Source organism: Cynocephalus volans, chromosome 4, assembly GCF_027409185.1.
Source record: "Cynocephalus volans isolate mCynVol1 chromosome 4, mCynVol1.pri, whole genome shotgun sequence".
Classification (NCBI taxonomy): domain Eukaryota; kingdom Metazoa; phylum Chordata; class Mammalia; order Dermoptera; family Cynocephalidae; genus Cynocephalus; species Cynocephalus volans.
Genome location: NC_084463.1, coordinates 112153886 through 112176679, shown reverse-complemented (window position 1 = coordinate 112176679; position 22794 = coordinate 112153886). Strand labels below are relative to the sequence as shown.

The window sequence follows — 22794 nt, the reverse complement described above, 5'->3', positions numbered from 1 at the left end:
CCTGACTACTGTAGCTATACAATAAGTCTTTTTATTGCTAAATAGTATTTGATTCCAAATCGGGTAGATTGATTCCTCCTACTTCATTCTTCTTTCTCAGGATTACTTTAGCTATTCTAGTTCCTTTGCCTTCCATATAAATTTTAGAATGAGCTTGTGTATGCCCTCAAAAAATCTCACTGGACTTTGATAGGAACTGCATTAAAACTACATAAAGAAGAACTGACATCTTTACTATGCTGAAACTTCCAATCAATGAGTAAGTATGTCCCTCCATTTACGTAAAACTCTTTTCAGTTTTGTAGTTTTCAGCATATAGGTCCAGTACATGTTTTATCGGATTTACACCTAAGCCTTTTATTTGGCATAAGTATAAATAGTATTGTACTTTAAATTTCACTTTCCACATGTTCACTGCCAGTATCTTGAAATACAATTGATTTTTGTATATTTATTGTACATCCTGCCACCTTGGTAAACTCACTTAGTTGAGGAATTTTTTTTTTTTTGTTCTTTTGTAGATGCCTTGGGATTTTCTACATAGACAATCATGTAACCTAAAAATAGGGACAATTTTATTTCTTCCTTTAATTGATATGTCTTTTATTGCCTCCCTTGACTTATTGTGTTGGCTAGGATTTCAAGTACTATGTTGAATAAAAGTTAGTGAGGGCAGACATCCTTGCCTAGAAAACCTTGACATGTTCTAAGGGGAAAGCATTCAATCTTTCACCAGGAAATATGATGTTACAGCTGTAGGTATTTTGAATATGTTTTTTTATTAGGTTGAGGAAATTATCTTCTATTCCTAGTTTCCTAAGTTATTATCATGAGTAGATACTGAATTTTGTCAAATGCTTTTTCTGAATCAATTGACATGATCATGTGAATTTTTCTTCCTTTGCCTATTAATTTGGAAGATTACACTCATTGATTTTTGAATATTAACCAGCCATGAATCCCTGAAATGAATCCTACTTGGTCATGGTGTATAATTCTTTCTATATATAGCTTAATTCCATTTGCTAATATTTTGGTAAGAATTTCTTCATCTAATGCATGGAGGGTATTGATCTTTTCTTAAAAAAAACCAAACTGTCTTTGTCTGGTTTAGTGTCAGGATAAGAACAGCTTCATAAGATAAATTGGCAAGGGTTCTCTGCTCTTATTTTTCTTTAAAAAAGATTGGGTAGAATCACTGTTCATTGTTCTTAAAATGTTTGGTATGATATCCAATGAAACAATCCAGACTTGGAGATTTCCTTTTCAAGGGGTTTTTGATTATGAATTTAATGACCTTAACAGTTACAGGGCTATTCAAATAATCTAATTCACATTGGATAAGGTAGTTTGTGCTTTTCAAGAAACTGGTTCATTTTAAATGTTCTCAAAATTATGTGTGCAGGCTTGTTGTATTTCCTTATTATCCTTTTGATACATGGAAGATCTGCAATGATATACTTTTCATTCCTGATACTGGAAATTTTTGCCTTCACTTTTTCTCTGTCAATCTTGCTATATAGGTTTGTCAATTTTATTGATCTTTCCAAAGAATCAGCTCTTTGCTTACTTGACTTTCTCTACTGTTTTCCCATTTTCAATTTCACTAATTTCTGCTCTTTTCTTTATTATGTCCTTCCTTTGATGTACTTAGGGTTTCTTTTGCTCTTCTATTTCCAAGTTAGGTGGAAGCTTAGAGTGTTGATTTGAAACTTATCCTCTTTTTAATGTAAATGTTTAATGCTGCAATTTCTTTCTAAGCATTCCTTTAGGTGTGTCTCAAAAAATCTGATATGTTAATATTTGCATTAAGTTCAAAGTTTTTTTTTTAGATTTATCTAGAGTTTTGCTCTTTCACCCATGGACTACTCAGAAATGTTGTTGATTTTCCAAGTGCTTGGCAATTTTACTGTTTTCTTTCTGTTATTGGCTTCTAATTTGATTTTATTGCTGTTGAAAATCACACACTGTATTATTTTCTTTGCAATTTGCTGAGCTTTGTTTTTGCAGCCCAGGGTATGGTCTATCCTAGTATATATTTCATTGGCACTTGAAAAGAATGTGTACTGTACTGTTGAGTGGAGCATTTAATATGTCAATCAGATCCTGCTGGTTGATGATGTTGAGTTCTTCTATATCTTTGCTATTTCTGTCTAGTTGTTCTACCTATCAATTGGTGAAAGAGGGGTACTGAAATCTCCAATTATAGTGGAGATTGTCTATTTCTCCTTTCAGTTCTGACAGTTTTTGCTTCATATATTTTGCAGCTCTGTTATCTGGTACATACAGATTTAAGATTGGTATATTCTTAGTGGACTGACCCTTTTATCATTATATAATGCCACTCTCTATCTCTGGTAATTTTCTTTGCTCTTCAGTCTTCTTTATCTAATATTAATATGACCATTCCTGATTTATTTTGATTAATGTCTGCATGACCTATCATTTTCCATCCTTTTACTTTCAACCTGCCTATGCCAATACACATTAGTCCCCTTTATCTGTGAGGAATACATTCCAAGCCCCCCAGTGGATGCCTGAAACTGTGGATAATGCAAAAGCCTAAATACACTATGTTTTTTCCTATATATACACATCTATGATAAAGTTCAATTTATAAATTAGGCACAACAAGATATTAAGAAAAATAACTAATAATAAAATAGAACAATTATAACAATATACTGTAATAAAAGTTATGTAAATGTGGTCTCTCTCCCTCTCTCAAAATATCTTACTGTACTGTAGTCACCCTTCTTCTTATGATGTGAGATGATAAAATGCATATGTGATGAGATGAAGTGAGGAGAATGACATAGGCCCTGTGACCTATGTAGCATTAGGCTACTATTAAGAACCAATTTAAAACTTATAAATTGTTTATTTATGGAATTTTCCATTTAATATTTTCAGACCACAGTTGACTGCAGGTAACTGAAACTGTAAAAAGTGAAACTGTAGATGAGGGGAAACTACTGGATTTGAAGGGACTTTCTTACAGATTGTATACTATTGGGTCTTTTTTTTTTTTTTTTTAAACATACTATGCTGATCTCTGGTTTTTAGTTCATATATTTAAATCATTTAGATGTAAGTCTGCCATATTATGTTTTAGGGTTTTGTCTGTTTTCAGTTTTTCATTTCTCTATTTACTTTATCTTGCCATCATGTAGGTTACTTGAACTTTTTTTTGAATTCTATTTTATCTAGTGTTTTTGAGAGTATCTCTTTTTCAGTGGTTGCTCTGGGTACTACATTATATACATAGAACTCAGCAATCTACTTGTACCATTCTTTTATCAGTTTGAGAGTAGAAACCTTACTTCCCTTTATGTCTTTATAGCCTCTCTCACTTATGATTGTCTTAAATATTTCCCCCACATACAGTTAGAACCACATCAGACAGTGTTGTAATTTTAGTTCAATCATCAAACATAATTTAGAAAACTCAGGAAGAGAAGGAAAGCCTGCTGTATTTATCCATATGTTTGTTTACCTTGTTCTTTCTTCCTTATGTTCCAAGATGCCTTCTTCTTACCATTTCCTTTCTGCTTAGAGAACTTTCTTTAATCATTTTTTTAAGGACAGGTCTGCTGGTGACACATTCTCTCAGTATTCCATCATTCTAGAATGTCTTGATTTCCTCTTCATTCCTGAAGAATATTTTCACTGGGTATAAGACTCTAACGACATTTCTTTTCTTTCAACACTTGAGAAACTGTTCCATTTCCTTCCAGTCTCCATAGCTTTTTGAGAAATCTGTTTGTGTGAAATCATAGTTCTTTTCAGCTATAAGAAAGGTATCTTTTCTCTCTTGCTGCTTTTAAGATATTTTCTTTGTGTTTAGTTTTCAGAAGTTTGGCTATAATTGGACTTCATGTAGAGTTCTTTTGGCTTATCTTGTTTGGGGTTTGTTCAGCTTCTTGGATCTGTAGAATTACGCCTTTGACAAATTCAGGAAGTTTTCAGCCATTATTTCTCTGAGTACGTTTTTAGCCCTGCTTTCTTTTTCTTCTCCTTCCAGGACTCCAAACATATAAGTGTTAGATCTTTTGTTACAGTCCCTTAAGTCCCTGACGACTTTTTTATTTTCAATCTATCTTCTCTCTGCTGTTTACACTGGCAAATATCTATTGCTCTATCTTCAAATTCATTGATTCTTTCTACTGTCTCCATTCAAACTCCATTAAGTTTTTCATTTGGTTGTTACATTTTTCAGTTCTAAATTTCTATTTCTTTTTATCTGCTATTTCTTCCCTGAGACTTTTATTTTCTAACCTTTTTTTTTTTTTTTTTTTTAAACCTAAGGACCTTTATTACACTGGGGCATGGGGAGCAGAGGGTGAGAAGAATGGGGCAGAGAGAGGCTTCTTGAGTAGAAGAGGTGGAGAATGAACAGTTTATCAGACTGGGGTGGCAGTAATTACCCTGGAGAGACATTTCTCTCCCTAGTACCCCAGCTCCCCTTGTCAGTTAATTTTAACATCTCTGTCATTTTGTGTTTGTGTCTATTGATCTCCTTTTCTAATTTAAATTGAGACTTTCCAGGTTCTTAGTATGCAGAGTAATTTTTGACTGCAACCTGGACAGTTTGGGTATTATGAAATTTTGGACCCTATTTAAATCTTCTGGTTTAGCTATCTTCCTTTGCCACTGCTCCAGCTGGGGAAGGGGCCCCTGCCTTATTACTGCTGGGTGGGATTAGAAGTCCAGGTTTCCTACTTAGCCTCTGCTCACACTGGAGGGGGGCAGGACTCCTCGTTACTGCTGGGAGGGGGTGGGAATCCTGGCTGCTCAGTAGGCCTCTGCTGACACCACACTGACTGTAAGGGGTAGAAATCTCTCATTACTGCCCAGCCCCTGGCCTCCACTGACAACGCAGGTGGGAGGCAGCTGGCCTTGTTACCCCTGGGAGGTGGTAAAAGTCCTGATTCTCCAGTAGGCCTCCTCTGACATCACTCCATTGAGGAGGGGAAGGAACATCTCATTACTGTCGGGGGGGGGGGGGGGGGGGGGGTGAAAGTCCAGGCTCCTAAAGAGGTCTCTAATGACAATGAACCAGGGGAATGGGGAATGGTGGTAGGGAGGTTTGTTACTGCCCAGCAGGGATGAAATCCTGGATCCCTACTCAGGCTTCTCTGAAACCACCCTAGTGGGGGGTCAAGGATCCTTGTTATATAACATTATGAGGGTGAAAGTCTAGGCTCCCCACTCAGCCTTGGCTGGCATGAGTTGAGGTAAGGCCATAATCTTTGTGGTATTTGGCGAGAGCAGAGCATTTGTTGTCTAAAAGTTTTTTTGACTTGCTAGGCTGCCCCTTTCCTGGTCCTTTGCCTAGAGAGAGCAGGCTTTTTTTAGTCTATACCCATTGCTGTTTCCAGGTTGTCAGCTTCTTCAGGTTCAAGTCTGGGATATATTAGGCAAAAAGAAAACCCAGGGAACTCACCACCGTGTCATTCTTTGGGTGCTGAGGCCCCTAGTCTGTATGCCTTCTTTCCACCTTTCAGAGTCTTCTTATGTTTATTTTATATATAATATTCAAGGTTTTCAGGTGTTTTAGAGGAAGGAATAGGGCAATGTACATCTACTCCATCTTCCTGAAAGCAGAAGTTCCCAGTTTTTAAACTGGTACCCACTACGTCCAACCATACAAATTCCTGGAAAAATGAGGAAATCTGTGGAAGAGATTTTTCTTTATGTGATGCTTACGTATTTGGACAAATTTGGACCACTCCTTCACCCAAATGAGTTATGTGGCAGAACCAGCCATATAAGAATTCCAAACGGCCTGTTAATTCAGAGTAGGACTTATGATATAAAATTCTGTAAACTAAATACTTGAAATGCTTTTGATTTCATAAACACTTACTAATTTAACAACTTCTCATTCAAAACTTTAAAACAATCACTAAACTATATTTGCTTAGAGAACAAAAGTCTTTTACATAATCTGATTTCTCCAAAGGTACTACATGGAACTATGTAGCTAAACCCAATTTCAGACTTTTGAACACATTCTGTCATAATGCAAAGGTATTTAAATGTACTTATCTAATAATGGAATAAAAGTATCCTAAAAGAAAATGGCCTAGAACAGTGTCTGCCAGAGTAGGCACTAAATATGTATGCTGTATGACAAAAAGAAAGTGTCTAAAATTTAACTGTTAAATAGAAAAGCACTTCCCTGGATAATGTCAAACATATGAGGCTATATCACTTTAATTTATACAATATGTTCTCATAATTAACCAAAAAATTATATTTCTAATTTCTATGTATTACAAGAATGTACTTAAAACTATCTCTTTATAATAATACATTTTCAAGTGTGCTTGGCAATAAACAGATTCAAGGTTAGTTTGATTAAGAAATTCAGGGACATTGGTTTTATAGAGACAGCTCTAATCAGTGAATATAGAAGGTTCTAAGTGCCTAAAAAATCATTAAGAAAAAAAATTTTTTGAACTAATACGAGTAATTCTTGAGCTGATATTCACTTTTCAGGATTAATAATAAAATATGTAAAATAATAGAAAATTGTGACACATATTTTAGCATTCTCACTCCCCCTCAACATCCCAAGGATATAAACAGCAATTTAACAAAGTAGAGATATTCCTTACACCACCTAATCTAATGCACAGCTTCCCACAATGTTTTCCTCAGAATCCTATTGTCCTTTGAGTTATTAACAGATGTCTCACATAGAAAGAAAATGCTAGGTTAAACACATTTAAACAAATTTCTATCCTACAGAAATCGTTGGGGCATTTAAAATAAAATACACACTGTGCTCTTCCCAGAGGATTATAGTTATAGTTTCTCAGATTTATTTAATCAAAGAAGCCTTCCCCAGAACATCTATTAAATTGTATTAGAGACTAGTATTGGACATAACTCAATCTGAGAGATTCAGAATGGCAAAAGAGCCCTTAAATACTGATTCCCTACTTGGTCAGGAAAAATGATCAGAAATTTAACAAATACCAGTTATAATAATTCAAAATAATTTGATAAACAAAATATTATGATGAAATGCTTTCTTTTTTTTAATTGTAGGAGACTCCTAGTACTCATTATAAAAATAATCTATAAATCATGCTAAAAAACAGCCATGGAAATCAATTATAGATGTTATTATGATTAATAAGGTGAGTGTTAATTTTACTCATACTTTAATCTTAAATATTATTTTCAAGTTAATTTTTTTGAGCATAAAGATAAAACTGCTCCAGAAATCAGATGTTTTAGGAGAAAGTTAATAAAAAAAACTTTAATTTTAACAGAACTTCACACTTAAAATTAAACATAACGTTAATCTGACTGTATACACATATCCATAATATTGTGGCTCACTGACAGAACACGCAATAATCACAACACATAATCATCAATGTTCTGTTTATATGTGTGTGTGTGTGTGTATCTAACAAGGGTACTTCAAAAAGTTCATGAAAAAATAGTTAAAAGGATAATATGAATTTTTCCATGAACTTTTTGAAGCACCCTCCAATAAGACAAAAATACCAGAGTCCACTAAAAAAGGTAGGAAAACAAATTTTAAGAGAGTCCAATTAAAATTAAGGCCACATTTTAATAGTCATTGGAATGAATGATTTTATAATGCTTCTTTTTAACTAGATTTTTACAATCCATATTTATACCAAATTATTTTTAAAACATGTAGAATTAACAAAATACACAATGGCAAGCAGTGATATAAAACTAATTTTAGATACTGTATGATGATACCTGTGGATTAGAAAGCATAGGTTATAGGTTTTGAGTTCAGAAAATAGTGAGAAATCACTTACCTCTAACTAAAGTTCTCTGAAGGTAGTATCCTCCTTAGAACCCCTATCTTGGGTAGTTTCACCTGCTGTAATTTCCCTCAAGAGATTCCAGCAAAGTCTAGGAAGTTTTAAGTTCCCTTCTGCAAGCCCTATTAGTGCATGTGTATTATAAATCTGCTCACACACTGCTTCATAGCTATAACTTCTAATTCCCACTGAACCACCACCACCACCATTTTTGTAACAATGAAAAATATTAACTTTGAAGAATTTCATTTACAAATGTGATATTGCTCATTTCTTCAAAACCATTCTATGTCTATAATGTACTTAAGAGAGTGACAGGATATCAGTAGGTGAATAAATAATGACAAAGATTTAGCTAAGTAATTTTATTTACTGAATACTCAAACATAAGATTTAAACATAACAACGCAAATAAAACTAGCTTCCTCAAAATTCAATTAACACGTTTAAAAAAAAAACTAAATTGAATGTATATGTGAAAACTCTTTCATAAAAAAATACTTTAATAGACAAGATAGAAAAAATGGTCTTATATCACTTGGGACTACCAAATATTTCCTTAGTATATTCTACCAGAGAAATGTCAATATTTAAAAACTAGTTAGCAAATCAGTCATTGAAAGACAAGTGTTAATAATTTTTCAATAATTTTTCAGTATGTTACCTCCAACTGACAAAATAAAGTAAAATGAAGTTTAAAACTTAGTAAATAAAATAAACAAAACAAAAATGACAAAAAGTCATCCAAATCAAAGACAATTTAATATCCCTAGAATGGCAGTTTATAAAGAGTACTATAAAACATTTAACAAAATTCTTCAAATATATTCAGGGAGTAGACTATGAAAAATAGTGGAGGAAAGGAGAATTGATCTTACACTATCCAGAAAAGGTCATTTACTTAGATGTTTGCTTTGGGTTCCCACTGATTGATTCCTTAACTTCTTGCTGATTATTTCCTGACGGCCATATGAAAGTAGGGGGAAAAAAGCAAAAGGAATCAATTATCCCAGAGGCCAGAGGACTAAACCATACTTGTAGCACTATTTTAGAAGATACAGTATGGAATAACTTTAAAAACACTGATTTTAGCTACTAGCCATTATTACATTGATAACAGCATAAATAAAACTCAAACAACGACATGATGAAATTCTACTTTTTTTAGATGTCTTATTTAGCTTTAAAAGTTTCCCCTGGCACATAACAGGTTTAAATAAATATTTCTGAACACTTTAATTTAAAATATCAACCTAACTCTTTCCACGACTTTCCTTTTATGTAAGTAAAGACACACGTATAGGTAAAATACAATAAGAAAATTATAAAAAAGCAATTAAGAAATGGATGACAAAAGGAGGAATGAGAAAATCTTAGATAAATCCTCCACTTAGATACTCAGTATAATAATTAAGGTGATTGTAGTTTTGAGTCTTTAAATAATCTGTGCTTATACAATGTATTTTTTAAATTAAATATACAGAACAGGAATGCTTCTTTTAAAAATATGGTTTTTGTTTATCATAAAAACCAGAGGTTATTTTTCCAATTTTAAAAGTGTATAGAGCCCCCATAACAAAAGTATTTTCCAATGTAAAAAATGGTCACAAAAATAGCTTTATAAATTAGATTGTTTAGAGGCAAAAAAAGATAAAGGTAAAATCAGCTGATCACCTACCAGAAAGAATAAACATTGAGCCATGAGGCAGAACATTTACATTCACCTTCCTTCTTATACATGCACTATTAGGACTCACAGAAGGGTCAAAAATCTCTAGATCTTGCTAGTTTAAATGCAGGAATCACTAATAACCCAAGAAGGTGTATCTAAGATGATACTTACACCTTACAAGAGATTATACCATTATGCTATTACGTATTCTGTGAAAGGATACACAAGCAGTCAGCTGAAAGGTACACACCACACTAGCAAATGCTTGGCTGGACCCATAAGGTCGGATGACCAATGGAATATCAAGATATGTGTCGATTCTCCAGCCCTCATAACCACATTCGAGACATCTCACGTAGTCCTTCAGCTTGCCTTGATATAGCTCATTTATAAGATCAGCCTAAAATATAAGAACATTTACATTTTAAAAATTGTTCCTTAAAAGTAGTTTTAAAAATACGTGAAACACAATTCATGCTTTATAGAATGGGTTACAAAAAATATTGATTTTTACTGGTAAAGTCTCAGAAAGCTTTAGTACAAGATTTACCTAAAATTTTATAGAAAAAAATCAAGGCCTGACAAAAATCACTCTTTGCCTTTCAACCCTGTGATCCTCTACCACTAGACCCAGTATAAACCCTCCCCTGCACTAAGCCCCATCCAGTTTAATTTTACTCCTCATCCCAATGATACATCTACTGTTCTTCACACTCCTAACCTGCTTCTCCTTCCACTGGATAAGAATAATTAAGAATAATAAATTACATTGGTCAGATTAATTGAGGATCTTAAATGTCAAAAGCATATGACTATACTTCATTGGTCAAAATGAAGGTAATCCTTCATGAATATACTTTATAATGTGTTACAGTTTATAAGACATATAATTCACTTAGTAAATACCTGAAAATACTGTTCAAAAGTCATAAAAGTCAAAACCAAATACAGTTTCGCGTCACTTAACAACGAGGGTACGTTCTGAGAAAAGAGTTGTTAGGCGATTTCATTGTTGTGGGAACATCATAAAGGGTACTTATTCACACCTAGACAGTATAACTTATTACACACTTAGGCTATATAGTATAGTTTATTGCTCTGACCATCATCATATAAGTGGTCCATTGTTGACCAAAATGTCATTATGTGGCGCGTAATTGTGTTTATATATATACCCATATATGTGTCTGTGTATATATATATATATGTATACTATGAATTATATAAACATATAGACTATATATCAATTACATGATTTTTTTAGAGCTGAAAGAAACCTTTTAGATCATACAGCCCAACTTCCTCATTTTAAAGATGAGAAAATTGAAGTCTAGGGTGGTTAAATAAGGATGTTATGACTCAGTTAATGGCCAAATGAGAACATAGTACTTTCAATTCCCCATTCAGTACTTTAATGGACTGAATGCCCAAGTTTTAAAACATTCAACAGAATAAAAGTCACATTAAGGTAATAAATGATTTACTAGAAAACAGCCCCCTCAAGACTTACCTGTTCTGTTTGCTTCCACTTCTGTTCCAAAGCATCAAACATGACTCTGCACAGTTCTTGTACATCATGTTGTTGCCAAGCTATTTTAAGATAAAATTTAATTTAAAATAGCAATAAACTTAGAGTAATGAAACATTAATTTTTGTTTAAAAACAAATAGGCAAAATCATGGAAAAGTCTGCTTTAAATAATGCTAAATTTAAAAAAAACACAAAAATATACATTACAGTCATGAAAAGGCAATCACAAGGAAAAGAATCAAAAGATCTCAGCATTTTATAAATAATATATGCTCTGTGGTGCTACAATATCTATTTTTGTTATTTTTCACTGTAAAGTGAAAAATGAGTTAGAAAAATCTAAGACAACAAACTTTAAAATTTTTAGTTTTAAGCACATAAAAATAGGGTATAACCAAACTTATTTTATAAGAAAATTTTAATTGATCAAAAATTTAGCTCTCAGAGCTTAAATTTTAAAAAGTAAGTTATTTTTAAATTCCAACAAAAAGCAATGAAAAGACGTAAAGTTTTTTTTTTTTTTGTCTTTTTCGTGACCGTTACTCAGCCAGTGAGTGCACCGGCCAGTCCTATATAGGATCCGAACCCGCGCGCGCTGCCAGCGCAGCACTCTACCAAGTGCGCCACGGGCTCGGCCCAAGACGTAAAGTTAATTAAGTTGTTAATACATGTAATGTGTTTGTAATATTATTATCTCCCGGAATTCCTCTGAATATTAGAAATACTTATCATTACAAGAGAATTAGTACCCTCACTACTATCCCATCCAAAGCTCCTTGTAACATCTGTGGTTTCAATCGCTCTCTTTTTGCTGGTTTGTAGTAAAACAAAAAGCCTTTGAAGTTGATATGGGATACTTGTCACTGGATCTTCTTCAGATTCTTCAAATTCCCACCTATTAAAATGAAATGTTTGAAAATTATTTATAAAATAATTTTATTCTTTAAAAGCTTAATTAACATCAAAATCATGGTAATGTAAGATCTTAATTCTGGGAGCTATACAGAGTTAGAGAATTAACTGAAACTAATAATACCTAATGAAATGTTAGCCTTTCTGTAATTCATAAATTCAGAACTTTAGACTTTAACAAGAAAAGCCATAAGGCAGCAACAGTTCTCAAGAATGAAAAGCAAAGCTCTTTGAAAAGAAATTGCTGAATCTGGTCCTAGTTTTTAATTCATAAAAAATAGAGGGAACAGAAGAACAATATTAAGTAACACTATGGTATTCAACCATCAAAACCCAAACTGGAAAATTTTAGGACAAATTTCATCAGTTTTCAATACATATAATTTCAGGAAATAAACTGCAAGGGGGAAAAAGACAGAAGGGGGTTAAAAAGAGATTAAATAGATTAAGAACCTTACCAATAAAATGCAATGTATGGATCTTGTTTGGATCCTGACTTGAACAAGTTTCTTAAAACAATTATGGGGCAACCAGGGAAATCTCAACACTGACCTGAGACATAATTTGCAGACACAATATGATGAGGATGGGTTTCCAAATAATCAGGGTGGAGGGTTATAAGTTAAAAAAAAAAAAGACTGATCATGAGTTGATAACATTCAAAGCTGGGTAGTGGGTACAGAGGAATTCATTATACTATTCCTCTATTTTTGAATGTTTGAAATTTTCCATAATAAAAGCTTTTTACAAGAGAATGTAAGTAAGTAAATAAAATAATCTGGGTAAGATTTTTACTGTCCCAAATTTATAATAAGCAGTCTTCTAGCCCTAGCTACAGGGACTGTCTCAATAACAAGTGAATTCCCAACTTAAGATCTCATGGCAAAAGATAATCTATATTCAATAAAACATCAAAGACAAAATATTAAGTAAGGATAATATTAATAATATTCCATATCTTAAGTTAGCAATAAGATTACTCTATTATTACTTTCCACTTCCTTACTTTTTAGTTTCAAAAGGAGGCGTGAGCATTAATTCTTCTCTGCTAGTTTACAAATTTAGTAAAAGGCTTATTTTTCTTTTGGATATGGCCCTCTGTTAAAGTGTTCAATACTTTTCTTACTGTAAGATTTAAAAGTCACAGCTCTGTGATCTTGCCCCTCCACACTGGCACTTCCTTCTGCCTTGCAGACATCAATGGAATACACTTTTTTCTTCCCAAGGCTTCCTTGCAAACACCTCTACTCAATATCCCAACATCTGCTTTAACCCTCCCCTCTTCTATACTCAATTCCCAGCTCTCTGTTTTTTTGTTTTTTTGTTTTTTTGGTTATCCTCAATAGAAGCTACTTATAATTGACATTATGGGATCTAAAATTCTCTCAGTAGCTGTGAGGGAACAATGAAATTAAAATAAGAGATGCCTGAATTTCTTGCAAGGGAAATTCACTAGTAGGGAGGAGTTACTATAATATAAAACTGAATTCTCATCTGTCCTTTAGTCCTGGTACAAATACAAATCTTGCTGGTACTTGCCATTACTCCAGTCACCTAAGTTAGAAACTTTGGTGCCATATTTGATCTTCCCTTTCCTTTACTCCTAAATAGAGTTTGTCATTAAGTTGTATCAATTTTCAATCTGAAATATCATAACTACTGCCACCATCATCATTCTGACTCTAATCTATCCATGTCTCCTCCAGGGCTCCCTGTTTTTCAAAACAATCCTGCACACTGCACTACATAAACTTTCCTAAAACAATGTATTTATCACAGCTTTTACATGCCTCCAACTTAAGATAAAAAATCAAAGCCTTAAGTTCTCTGTTGGCTACTACACAAATGAGGAAAATAAACAAAACCGTACCCTTTCATTCTAGTGCTACTCTGTGTGTAGTTCACTGAGGTTCTCAGTTCTACATTAAGAAACATCATCAGTGCCCTCAGGCTTTGTTTCCCCACCTGCTATACAAACTTCATTCTATTCTCACAATCTCCAAGACATATGGCCTTCCTCTTTGACCTTATTTCTCACTACTCTTCCTCACTGGGCTCCAGTCACAATAGATTTCTTTTGTTCCTCAAAGGCCTTTCAACTTGAAGCTTCTTATATCTTAAGTGCTCTTCCCCCAGATCTTCACAGGGCTAGCTCCAGTGAAGTCTATTCACATGGTATTTCCTCAGAGGCCCTTTCTGATTACCTACCTAAAACTATGACCCAATCCTACCCTACATCCTGACAGTTAACTCTTTCCACATTACTTTGCTTTATTTTTGTCATGGCATACATAACTGTAAAATGAGCTTATTTATCTAGACTTTTCTAAGGAAGCTCTAAAAGAGAGACTTTTTCTTATTCGCCACTGTAATCCTGGGCCTAAAGGAATGCTTGGCACACAGTGAGTGTCCTATACATGTTTGCCCTAGCTATGCTCTAATTTTCTCCACATTGCTGCAATTTACAGACCATTTTCAGGTCCTGGGACCCCCATTCCTATGCAGTATTTGCCAAAGCAGGCACATCATTCTGGACTATTCATCCTGTCCTAGTTTTGAGGGCAGGTCCCAGACTCCATCTATTAACCTCATCTTCCAGTACTCTGACAAAACTCTGGTTATGCTGATCTCCTGGAGGCCTCTGCAACACATTATATTTACTGACATCAGCTATAGAACAGGCAGAATAGAGTAGTGGAATCTGTCATCTACTGGGTACCACTTCTAGCAGTGTGGCTTCAGGCAAAGTACTTAAAGTCTGTACCTTCAGTTACCTCTTTTGCAAAGTGAGGATAATAATAGCAAATTATTTCTACAGTTACTGTGAGAATTAAGCAAGTCTAGTGCTCAGAACAGTGCCTGATATAATAACTAACATTTAGGTAGCACTACTGTTATTCACTATAGGCTAGTGTCTAGCATATAAACGCTACTGGGCAACAAATACTAAATAAAAAACATGTCAACTTTTAAAAGTAAATTCAGATGAATAAAATGATGATATAATGTTGTTTGAGCAATACAAACAATAATACTTAAAGTTCCAAAAATAATTTAAATACATATTTAAAGTAATTTCCAAGTTGTTATTCGAAAGTTACACACAAAAAGGCAAAAAAATTAGTTTACTCACACTTTAAAATATCTTTAAAAAATAAGAGTTATATCTTAAAGAAAATATACAAAGCAAAGGTGTGTGAAATATATTATAATAAAACACTCATAAAAATAAATGCCTGACTTTAGGGTTTATTAAATATGGACTTCCTCCATAGAGCATTTTAAAGTACCTGATGTATATAGAATCTTTTTAAAAACACACATGCATACAAACAAAACAAGCTGTATTTTATTTAATTAGAAATAAAGTTGCAAGTTAAAAAAAAATAACTTTGGATTCTTAACTGAGAGGGGGAGGGAAAAGAGAGTATGGGTTACAAATTCAGATTCTCTCGAAAGCAGATAAATTATTTCTTCGTAAGGCTGTTAAAGGTATAAGCTAGGGAAGCCTAAATTTACCCTATACCTAAATCTTATAAATTTTGTCTTTTTGCTGTCTATGCACTTCTGGTTCTCTCTCCCCATACATTTTTCATATGTCAGTCTCTCACAAGATCCTTGTTCTTATAAAAATTCAAGAAGTTACGTCTCATGAGGTGAGAAATGCCTCCAAACTTCACATGTAAGTGCAAAAAGGTAAATTAAATATTAGCTAAAAACTATATTTTCATTCTTAAATCAGTTTTATTTATAGAATTTTTTTGAATACTCACTTATATAATGCATTCCTAAATTCAGGAGTCATAAAAAGTGTTTGCAACAAGCTATTCAAATAGCAAGTCATTGCTTGGTTTACTAATCCCACATATCCTTTAAAGAGAAAATACAAATATACATAAATCAGCATTTAGATAAAAAACATAAAAAAAAAAGAACACAATAAGAATTTAATACATAGTAAAGATTCAGAGGTTAAGATTACTCAGTTGGAAATTATTTCAATTTTTTTCAATAGAGTCTAAGAAAGATCCCTTTTCTAACATGTGCACTATGTAAACCTTGTTTCTTAGAAAGTCAGGATATGTCCAAAGATACACATGGATATTACACGGCATTTAATAAAATGTTTTATTGGCATAGAAATAAACTTTTCTCCTCAAACCTAAAAACTGTGGATTAAAATAGAAAAGTATAAACATACCATACATATCCGACAGACAGTACCAAACCAGTTATACCCGTCATCAAGCTCTATAAACCAATTTCTCTCAAGAATTAATAACATATGATAAATTCATTATATGTAAACTCACAAAAGCTGAGACTCCAAATAGAGTGACTTCTCTATTTTTAAGAAGCCCACCAAGAATGAAATTCTACAGACAAGCATACTACACTAAGAGTGATACAGATCCATACCATCTGCATTTATGATTCCAAGAGATCAAGTAGCTATTTGCCTTTCACTTGTACTAAGGTTCAAGCTTTATCTCTTATTCCTTTCATCTTGATTTTAAGAACACTGTTTGTATGTGCTTATATATTTTACTCTACATTGTTACATAATTATAAACTGCTTCAATTCTTTACCACTCCCCATCTGAGTTACTCTCATAGCACTGAGTCCTTAATCCACATGATAGCCTTTATCTCACTGTTCTTTAATTACCTATTTACTTATGTCTTCCCCATTAGCCACTTAAAACCCTATATTAAAATACTATTTAATAACATTGAAAAATGCTCCTCATATGGTATTAAGTGGAAAATATAGATTAAAAAATCTGCTCATAACATTTCCTCATTTTCTTAAACATATACATATAGAGGAAAGATAAGCAAAATTACAGATCACATTAAAACAAAATCTGCAATGTAACTCCATAGGTTTTCTTTCTATTCTAGGTATTTGTAATATTTAAAATTGTCTCTGTTTTGAAGTTCTGAGAGCAAAGGTTCTAAAGCCATATGTAGCTTCTCTGAACCCCAGTTTCCACTTCTTTCAAAATGAAAAATACTCTACTACAAAGGTTTGTTGTAAGATAAAATGAAATGTAAAAATATCTAGATTACATTCATTAGACAATTAACCAATCTTATATATAAGGGTACTTCAAAAAGTTCAGGGAATAACAGAATTAAAAGATAATACAATCTTTCCATGAACTTTTTGAAATATCCTTGTAAAAATAAACAGACCTTTGCATAAATAAACCTATTTCACTAGCTCAGTAAATTGAAAAAATTCAAAAATCTAGGCTTAATCATGTTCAGAAAAAAAGTTAAAAAGTTTTTTGAATAGCATGATTTATTTCAAACATATGACTAGATTAAATTAAAAGGTAACACAATAGAATCAATAAAATAACCATGGCAATCTGCTTTAAAATAAAAGTATATATTCCCCATAGCCTATTCTAATTCAAAAGGAGATAACTCAGACTTTCCTTTGAGGATGTCAACTTAAAAAATTTAAGGTTATAGTCAAAATAGAAAATTAATAAAAAGAAAACCTTACTTCAAAATGCAATATTCAATATTTTTTACATCACTAAATAGTAGAAGTAACAATACAGTAAAATCAGCAATGGGCTGACAGAAAAAGGAAACCATATTCTTGTTCTAACTTTGCTACTGTTAGCTAGCAATCTTGCTCTGGGTCTCAGTTTTCTTATCCATAAAATTAGAGGATTAGGCTCAAAATCTCTAGGATTACACTGGGTATAATGCCCTTTGATTTTATAAAAATAAAACAAAATATTAACAATAAATCTTACCAGTTTCTGATTTATTCAAAATAGATGAATAGGAATAGGTTTGGCTCACATAATCACTGGTAGAGCCCACAGAACCTTCTCTTGGAAGTGGACCTATAAACCTGTCGTGAACACTGTCATCCACGGCACTGGAATCCTCCTAAAATGCAACATAATCAATATTTACTGAAGAGCAAATGTTGCTGAAACAATTGAAAGAAGACACATTAATTGCTGAGGCAATATAAAAAAGACGTAGCATTACTACTACTATCACCACCAAGGCATACAAAGAGAGTACACAAAGGAGTGTATACTCTCACCATTTCCTACAGGAAGGTTTGAAAGACGCCTGATATAAAACACTTTGGAGAGGTGCTCATGCCCCACTTCCAAAGTGCTTACTTTCTAAATTTTCTCTAATTCTCTTTCAAATATTCTGTTTACATGAGAAAAGGAGATTTTTTAATACTAATAAGTTAAAAGTATCATTATGAACTCCTCAATGAAAGAGGCTATCATTCATTTTTACATCATTCTTGCCAGTTAGGCCTGGCAGATTAAGCCTGCACAATGAGTAGGGATATTCAATAATTGTTGGATGAGATGGACGGTTTCCTACTGTCTCGAACAGGAAATTTCTTATTAATGAGGAAAATGTTGAAAAGCATTAAGGGACATAAAAATAGCACAAGCAATTAAGACAGAGCTGAAGAATTACTATGCATTTTAAAACATGAATCCCTGAATTGTGAATCCAGAGTTCCCTAAACAAGTAATTTTTACTTCAATGTCACTCTGACTAATCAAAATCTTCTCATGATGTCAAAAAAATAAATGATGAGATTAAATAAGGTCAGAGAGCATATTCCGGTATTGCTTCAGTATCGATACTCTGTTTTAAATTACTTTCTACTGTACAGAGAAGCATCTGTATTTATAATAAACTTCTAAATGAAAAGCATCGAATAGAACAACTTTTTCTGAGCAAAGTTTCACCGAAGAGAAGGGTTCTTAAAAAGTCCATAAACCCTCTGAGCCTTAGTTTCCTCAGTCTATAGAAAAGTGAGGTAACTCAGAACAGGTCTTCTTAATTTTTTTTAACCCACATCCCTGACAATGTATTTTCATCCCATATTTGTAACCATCAGACAAAATTTACTTTCCATAACTTCTAATTTGAAGACAGAAAGTATTCTGAAAGTACAGTTTTTTAACTTATAAATGCCCACCCTTTCAAAAGTCAGAAATCTCCAGGGAAATGGTCCTCAAACTGGGAACTACTAAATAAGATAATCTCTAAGGCTCTCTTAAGACAGAAAATTCTACTGAAATTTGAATTGGGGTAAACACTAAAAGAATAAAAATAAAGCATTTAACTTATACACTAGTCATTCCAAAACAGGTGGTGGGATGGGGGAGGGGCATGGGAATGGAAATGTCCTCCCTCAAAATACAAAAAAACTGACAAAAACTGCCAAAGACTTACAGCAACCAAGCGAATGCTTAACCAAAGGAAAGGCCATTGAAACAAAGGAGCTCTTTTGGTGTTTTAACTTATCCTAGACTCACCTCTATCCCTGGTATGCCAGCACTTTTGAAGATGGCAGCCCATGTTAAACCAATGTGGCAACAGATTGCATATACAAACAATGGTGCTATGGATGTCCAGTGTAACCATGTTATCAAATATACTTATAAAAAACCAACATAAAATGGAAAAATAATAACTTATTACACGAATTACAAAACATATCTCTCCTCCTCCTTTGGAAAACTACATTCTCTCATAGTAGGTGACAGAGCACAAAAATTATGAACATAAGTCTTTCTAAATAGCTTACCAGCAATATTTGAGGCTGTTCACCATCTTTATCTGTCAAATGCAGAAAGTTCTTCTTTCCTGGCTCAAAACTAGCATCAAGAAGAGCCTTGTCACTGGTATGATCCAGTGGAGCCTATGGTCATAAAACACATACTTCATATTATGAGAAACATTAATTGTAAAAATAAAATCAAACAAGTAATATGTAAATGAACACATATCTACATTTAAACAGTATTTTTTCAGTAATAATTCTGCGAAGATTCTGCTCATCTAGGCTTGGAATTAAGTCATCTACTCATGATCTGGGATGGCTAAGCCCAATGACAGTGCATACACTGATGGGTACCCCAGAGGCTCACATTCCCCAACATCTAAAAAAATTGGAGAGAGAAAAGGTAAAGGTTAAGAGGTAATGTTAAGTGCTACACACACACACACAAAGAATCTATGAACATCTGCATTTCCATGTTCTCTAAAATATACTCAATATAATATTTAGTGGATTTTCATGAAAATGAACTAAAGGTAATTCTATGTAACTAAAAACTGTAAAATCATGTTTTGATATATGAATATAATTAGAATTCCTAGATAAGCAACAAACTATGCAACCCAACCAAAATAATTATGTAATATAATAAAATGTAACTAATGTAATATAACGTTCAGAAAGAAACCCTTAATGAAAAGCCTGTCCTAGTAACTGACACCCCTTTCAAGTTTACTGCCAGGATCCAAAGGATCCCATAGGGGGGACAGAAGTGATCACTCCTTTAAAAATTAAACATCTAAAATTCAGTCTTTACCAACTCTTTTATGTGGCAGAGCAATTTCAACTCTAGCCGTCATTCTAACTCATTCCAGTTGGTGAATGAAAGATGGAACCCTATATGCCCTAAACCCTATTCACCACACTCCTGACCACTGCTGAGAAAAGTGAGGGAGAAGGGATGAACTTCCTCTTCTTCTGGTTTTAAAACTGTTTTGTTACATTAAGAAATGTTTTTAATGTTTCAGACACATGGGTGATATCTTAAGACTTCTTTTTTATGGAAGTGCCTTTATTTCTTAGAAAATTAACGTTGTATAAAAGTACAAGTATTAAAGGACAAAAAATTAACTGTCAGAGCTTCTGCTATTCTTATCTGTGTGACTTATGGTAAGTTACTTCACTTCCCCATGATTCAGTTTCCTCACCTATAATATGAGGCAGGAGTAGCACCTGCCTCTCAGGGTAGTTATAAGGATTAAATAAGGTAGTATCTGGATAGAGCTTAGAACAATACTAGGAGAATAGAAACAGTTATAAGGATTAAATAAGGTAGTATCTGGATAGAGCTTAGAACAATACTAGGAGAATAGAAACTGCAAAATAAGTATTAAGTAAATAAAATAGCAAACTTATATAATCACTCTCTTAACTTTGGCTCACATCTAGAAATCCATGAGAAAAACAGAACATAAAAAACCTGAAGCTAAAAGAAGCCATATGGAAGGAGGGGAGGTATCGCTGGGTCCCTTAAATTCTCTGGACGGACATAAAAGATCAGATGATATAGCTGGAATACATGGGGGTTCCACCTCAATAAATGGGCTTGTGTGTATGTGGTGGTAGGTGTTTGTGTGTATGAGGTGGTAGCTAAATGCGCTTGGTTTCAGAGGAGCATCCATGCAGTACTGTGCAGTAAGCAGGTGAAAGCAAGCAAGCAAGCATCTACGGAGGACACAAAATTAATGCTATGAGGTTTCCTATCGAAATACTTACATCCTACCAAATAGAAAGACACAAATGAATAACCAACAATAATAAAAGAAGACTATGATAAGTGGCATAGTAGAACAAACAGTGCATAGGAAGTCAAAAAGGAGGAAATTACTTTTATGGCATGAGAAAACATCAAGTAAGGCTTCTTAAAGAAAAATGATAAATAGGACCTGGGAAGACACATACAACAGTATAGAACTATCCTTTAAACTGAAAAAGAGGCAACACTAGAAGCTACATGCTGATGTGCCAGAGATTGCTCAAAGTTTCAGATTAAATATTATTTATCTTTCTATGTCTTGTTGGACTACCAATTTTATTGGTCAAGTGCAGAGGAAAAAAGATGACTAATTTAAAACATTAGTTCTATATTTTTTAAAAACACAAATATGTTATAGAATAAGAGGTAAATAAGGCAACATCAATCATCTTAGATTCTTCCGTGCAGCCAATTAAACTATGTCCCCCAAATATCACAGGGACACACATTCAATTTCATTTGCATTAGAAGCATTTTCCTGGAAAACTTAGAGCAGCAATGGCATAGAACAAAAAGAGGTAATATAAACACAACATGGAGATGGAAAAATATGGAAATTTGTGTTAAGAAAATAAATCCAGTATCTGGGAGCTAAGATCCAAAGATTTAAAGAATCAATTTTAGTGTGTCTTGAATGCTAGCCTAGAGAATCTGATTTTTAATCAGTGAGCAGTAATTGAAGGTTTCTGAACTAGAAAGTGACATGAATGCTATGATTCAAGATGACAGAAAATAATTCTAACAGCAGTATGGAGGGTGAATTTAGACTGAGAGATGAGACATAAAAAAGACTTTAGAATACTATTCTAATAGTGCAGATGAGAATCCAACTCAACAGTCTTCTTCGCCACTCTCTCATGCAAAATTGATAAATGCCTCTGCTATGATCTGAATGTGTCCCTCACCCAAATGCATATGTTGAAACCTATCAAGAGTTGGGGCCTTAAGGAGGTGATTAGGTCTTGAGGACGAAGTCCTCATGAATGGGATTAGTTCCCTTTAAAAGAGGCCTGGGGAAAGTGTCTATCAAAGTGTCTATCTTTTAAAGAAAGATTACAACAATGCAGGAAAACAAAGAATGCCCTTAGCAGACTAGAAATACTGAGAAATTAAAAAACAGAAAGCACATGGGATGAGATCAACAGGAAAACAAAACTAGAGGAAATCATAGCCCAAAGCACCTACAGGAGAAGACTACTGTGGAGATAGAAGTGGCAGGGAACTCCGCACTAAGGTCAAGAAGTAGAAGCCATGGAACCATTAAAGTGAACAAAGGGGAGAAGGCATTCTGATCAGTTTGGCCTACCCTCTTTTCCTCCTTAGGCTAAGCAGCAGACAGCAGTTCCTATTTCCTGCCAGAGAAGCAGAGCAGCACTATACAGCTAGGTACTGATCATCCCTCAACCCGAAAGAATCAGAAACTAGCTGATCCCAAGACAAATTATAAACATGCCACACCCAGCAGCATGTC

At 33.6% G+C, this 22794-nt stretch overlaps 1 protein-coding gene across 1 annotated transcript in view; it reads right to left on the bottom strand.

Annotated features, from left to right (window-relative positions):
- USP47 (ubiquitin specific peptidase 47) overlaps positions 1–22794 on the bottom strand; it is a 114848-nt gene that overhangs the window by 51632 nt on the left and 40422 nt on the right. Inside the window, exons 4-9 of the mRNA XM_063095906.1 lie at positions 19535–19648; positions 17712–17850; positions 15708–15804; positions 11772–11917; positions 11003–11082; positions 9743–9892 (exon numbers count right to left, since the gene is read on the bottom strand). Of these exons, the coding sequence (XP_062951976.1) occupies positions 9743–9892; positions 11003–11082; positions 11772–11917; positions 15708–15804; positions 17712–17850; positions 19535–19648 (726 nt within the window). The remainder of the gene's footprint in view (positions 1–9742; positions 9893–11002; positions 11083–11771; positions 11918–15707; positions 15805–17711; positions 17851–19534; positions 19649–22794) is intronic.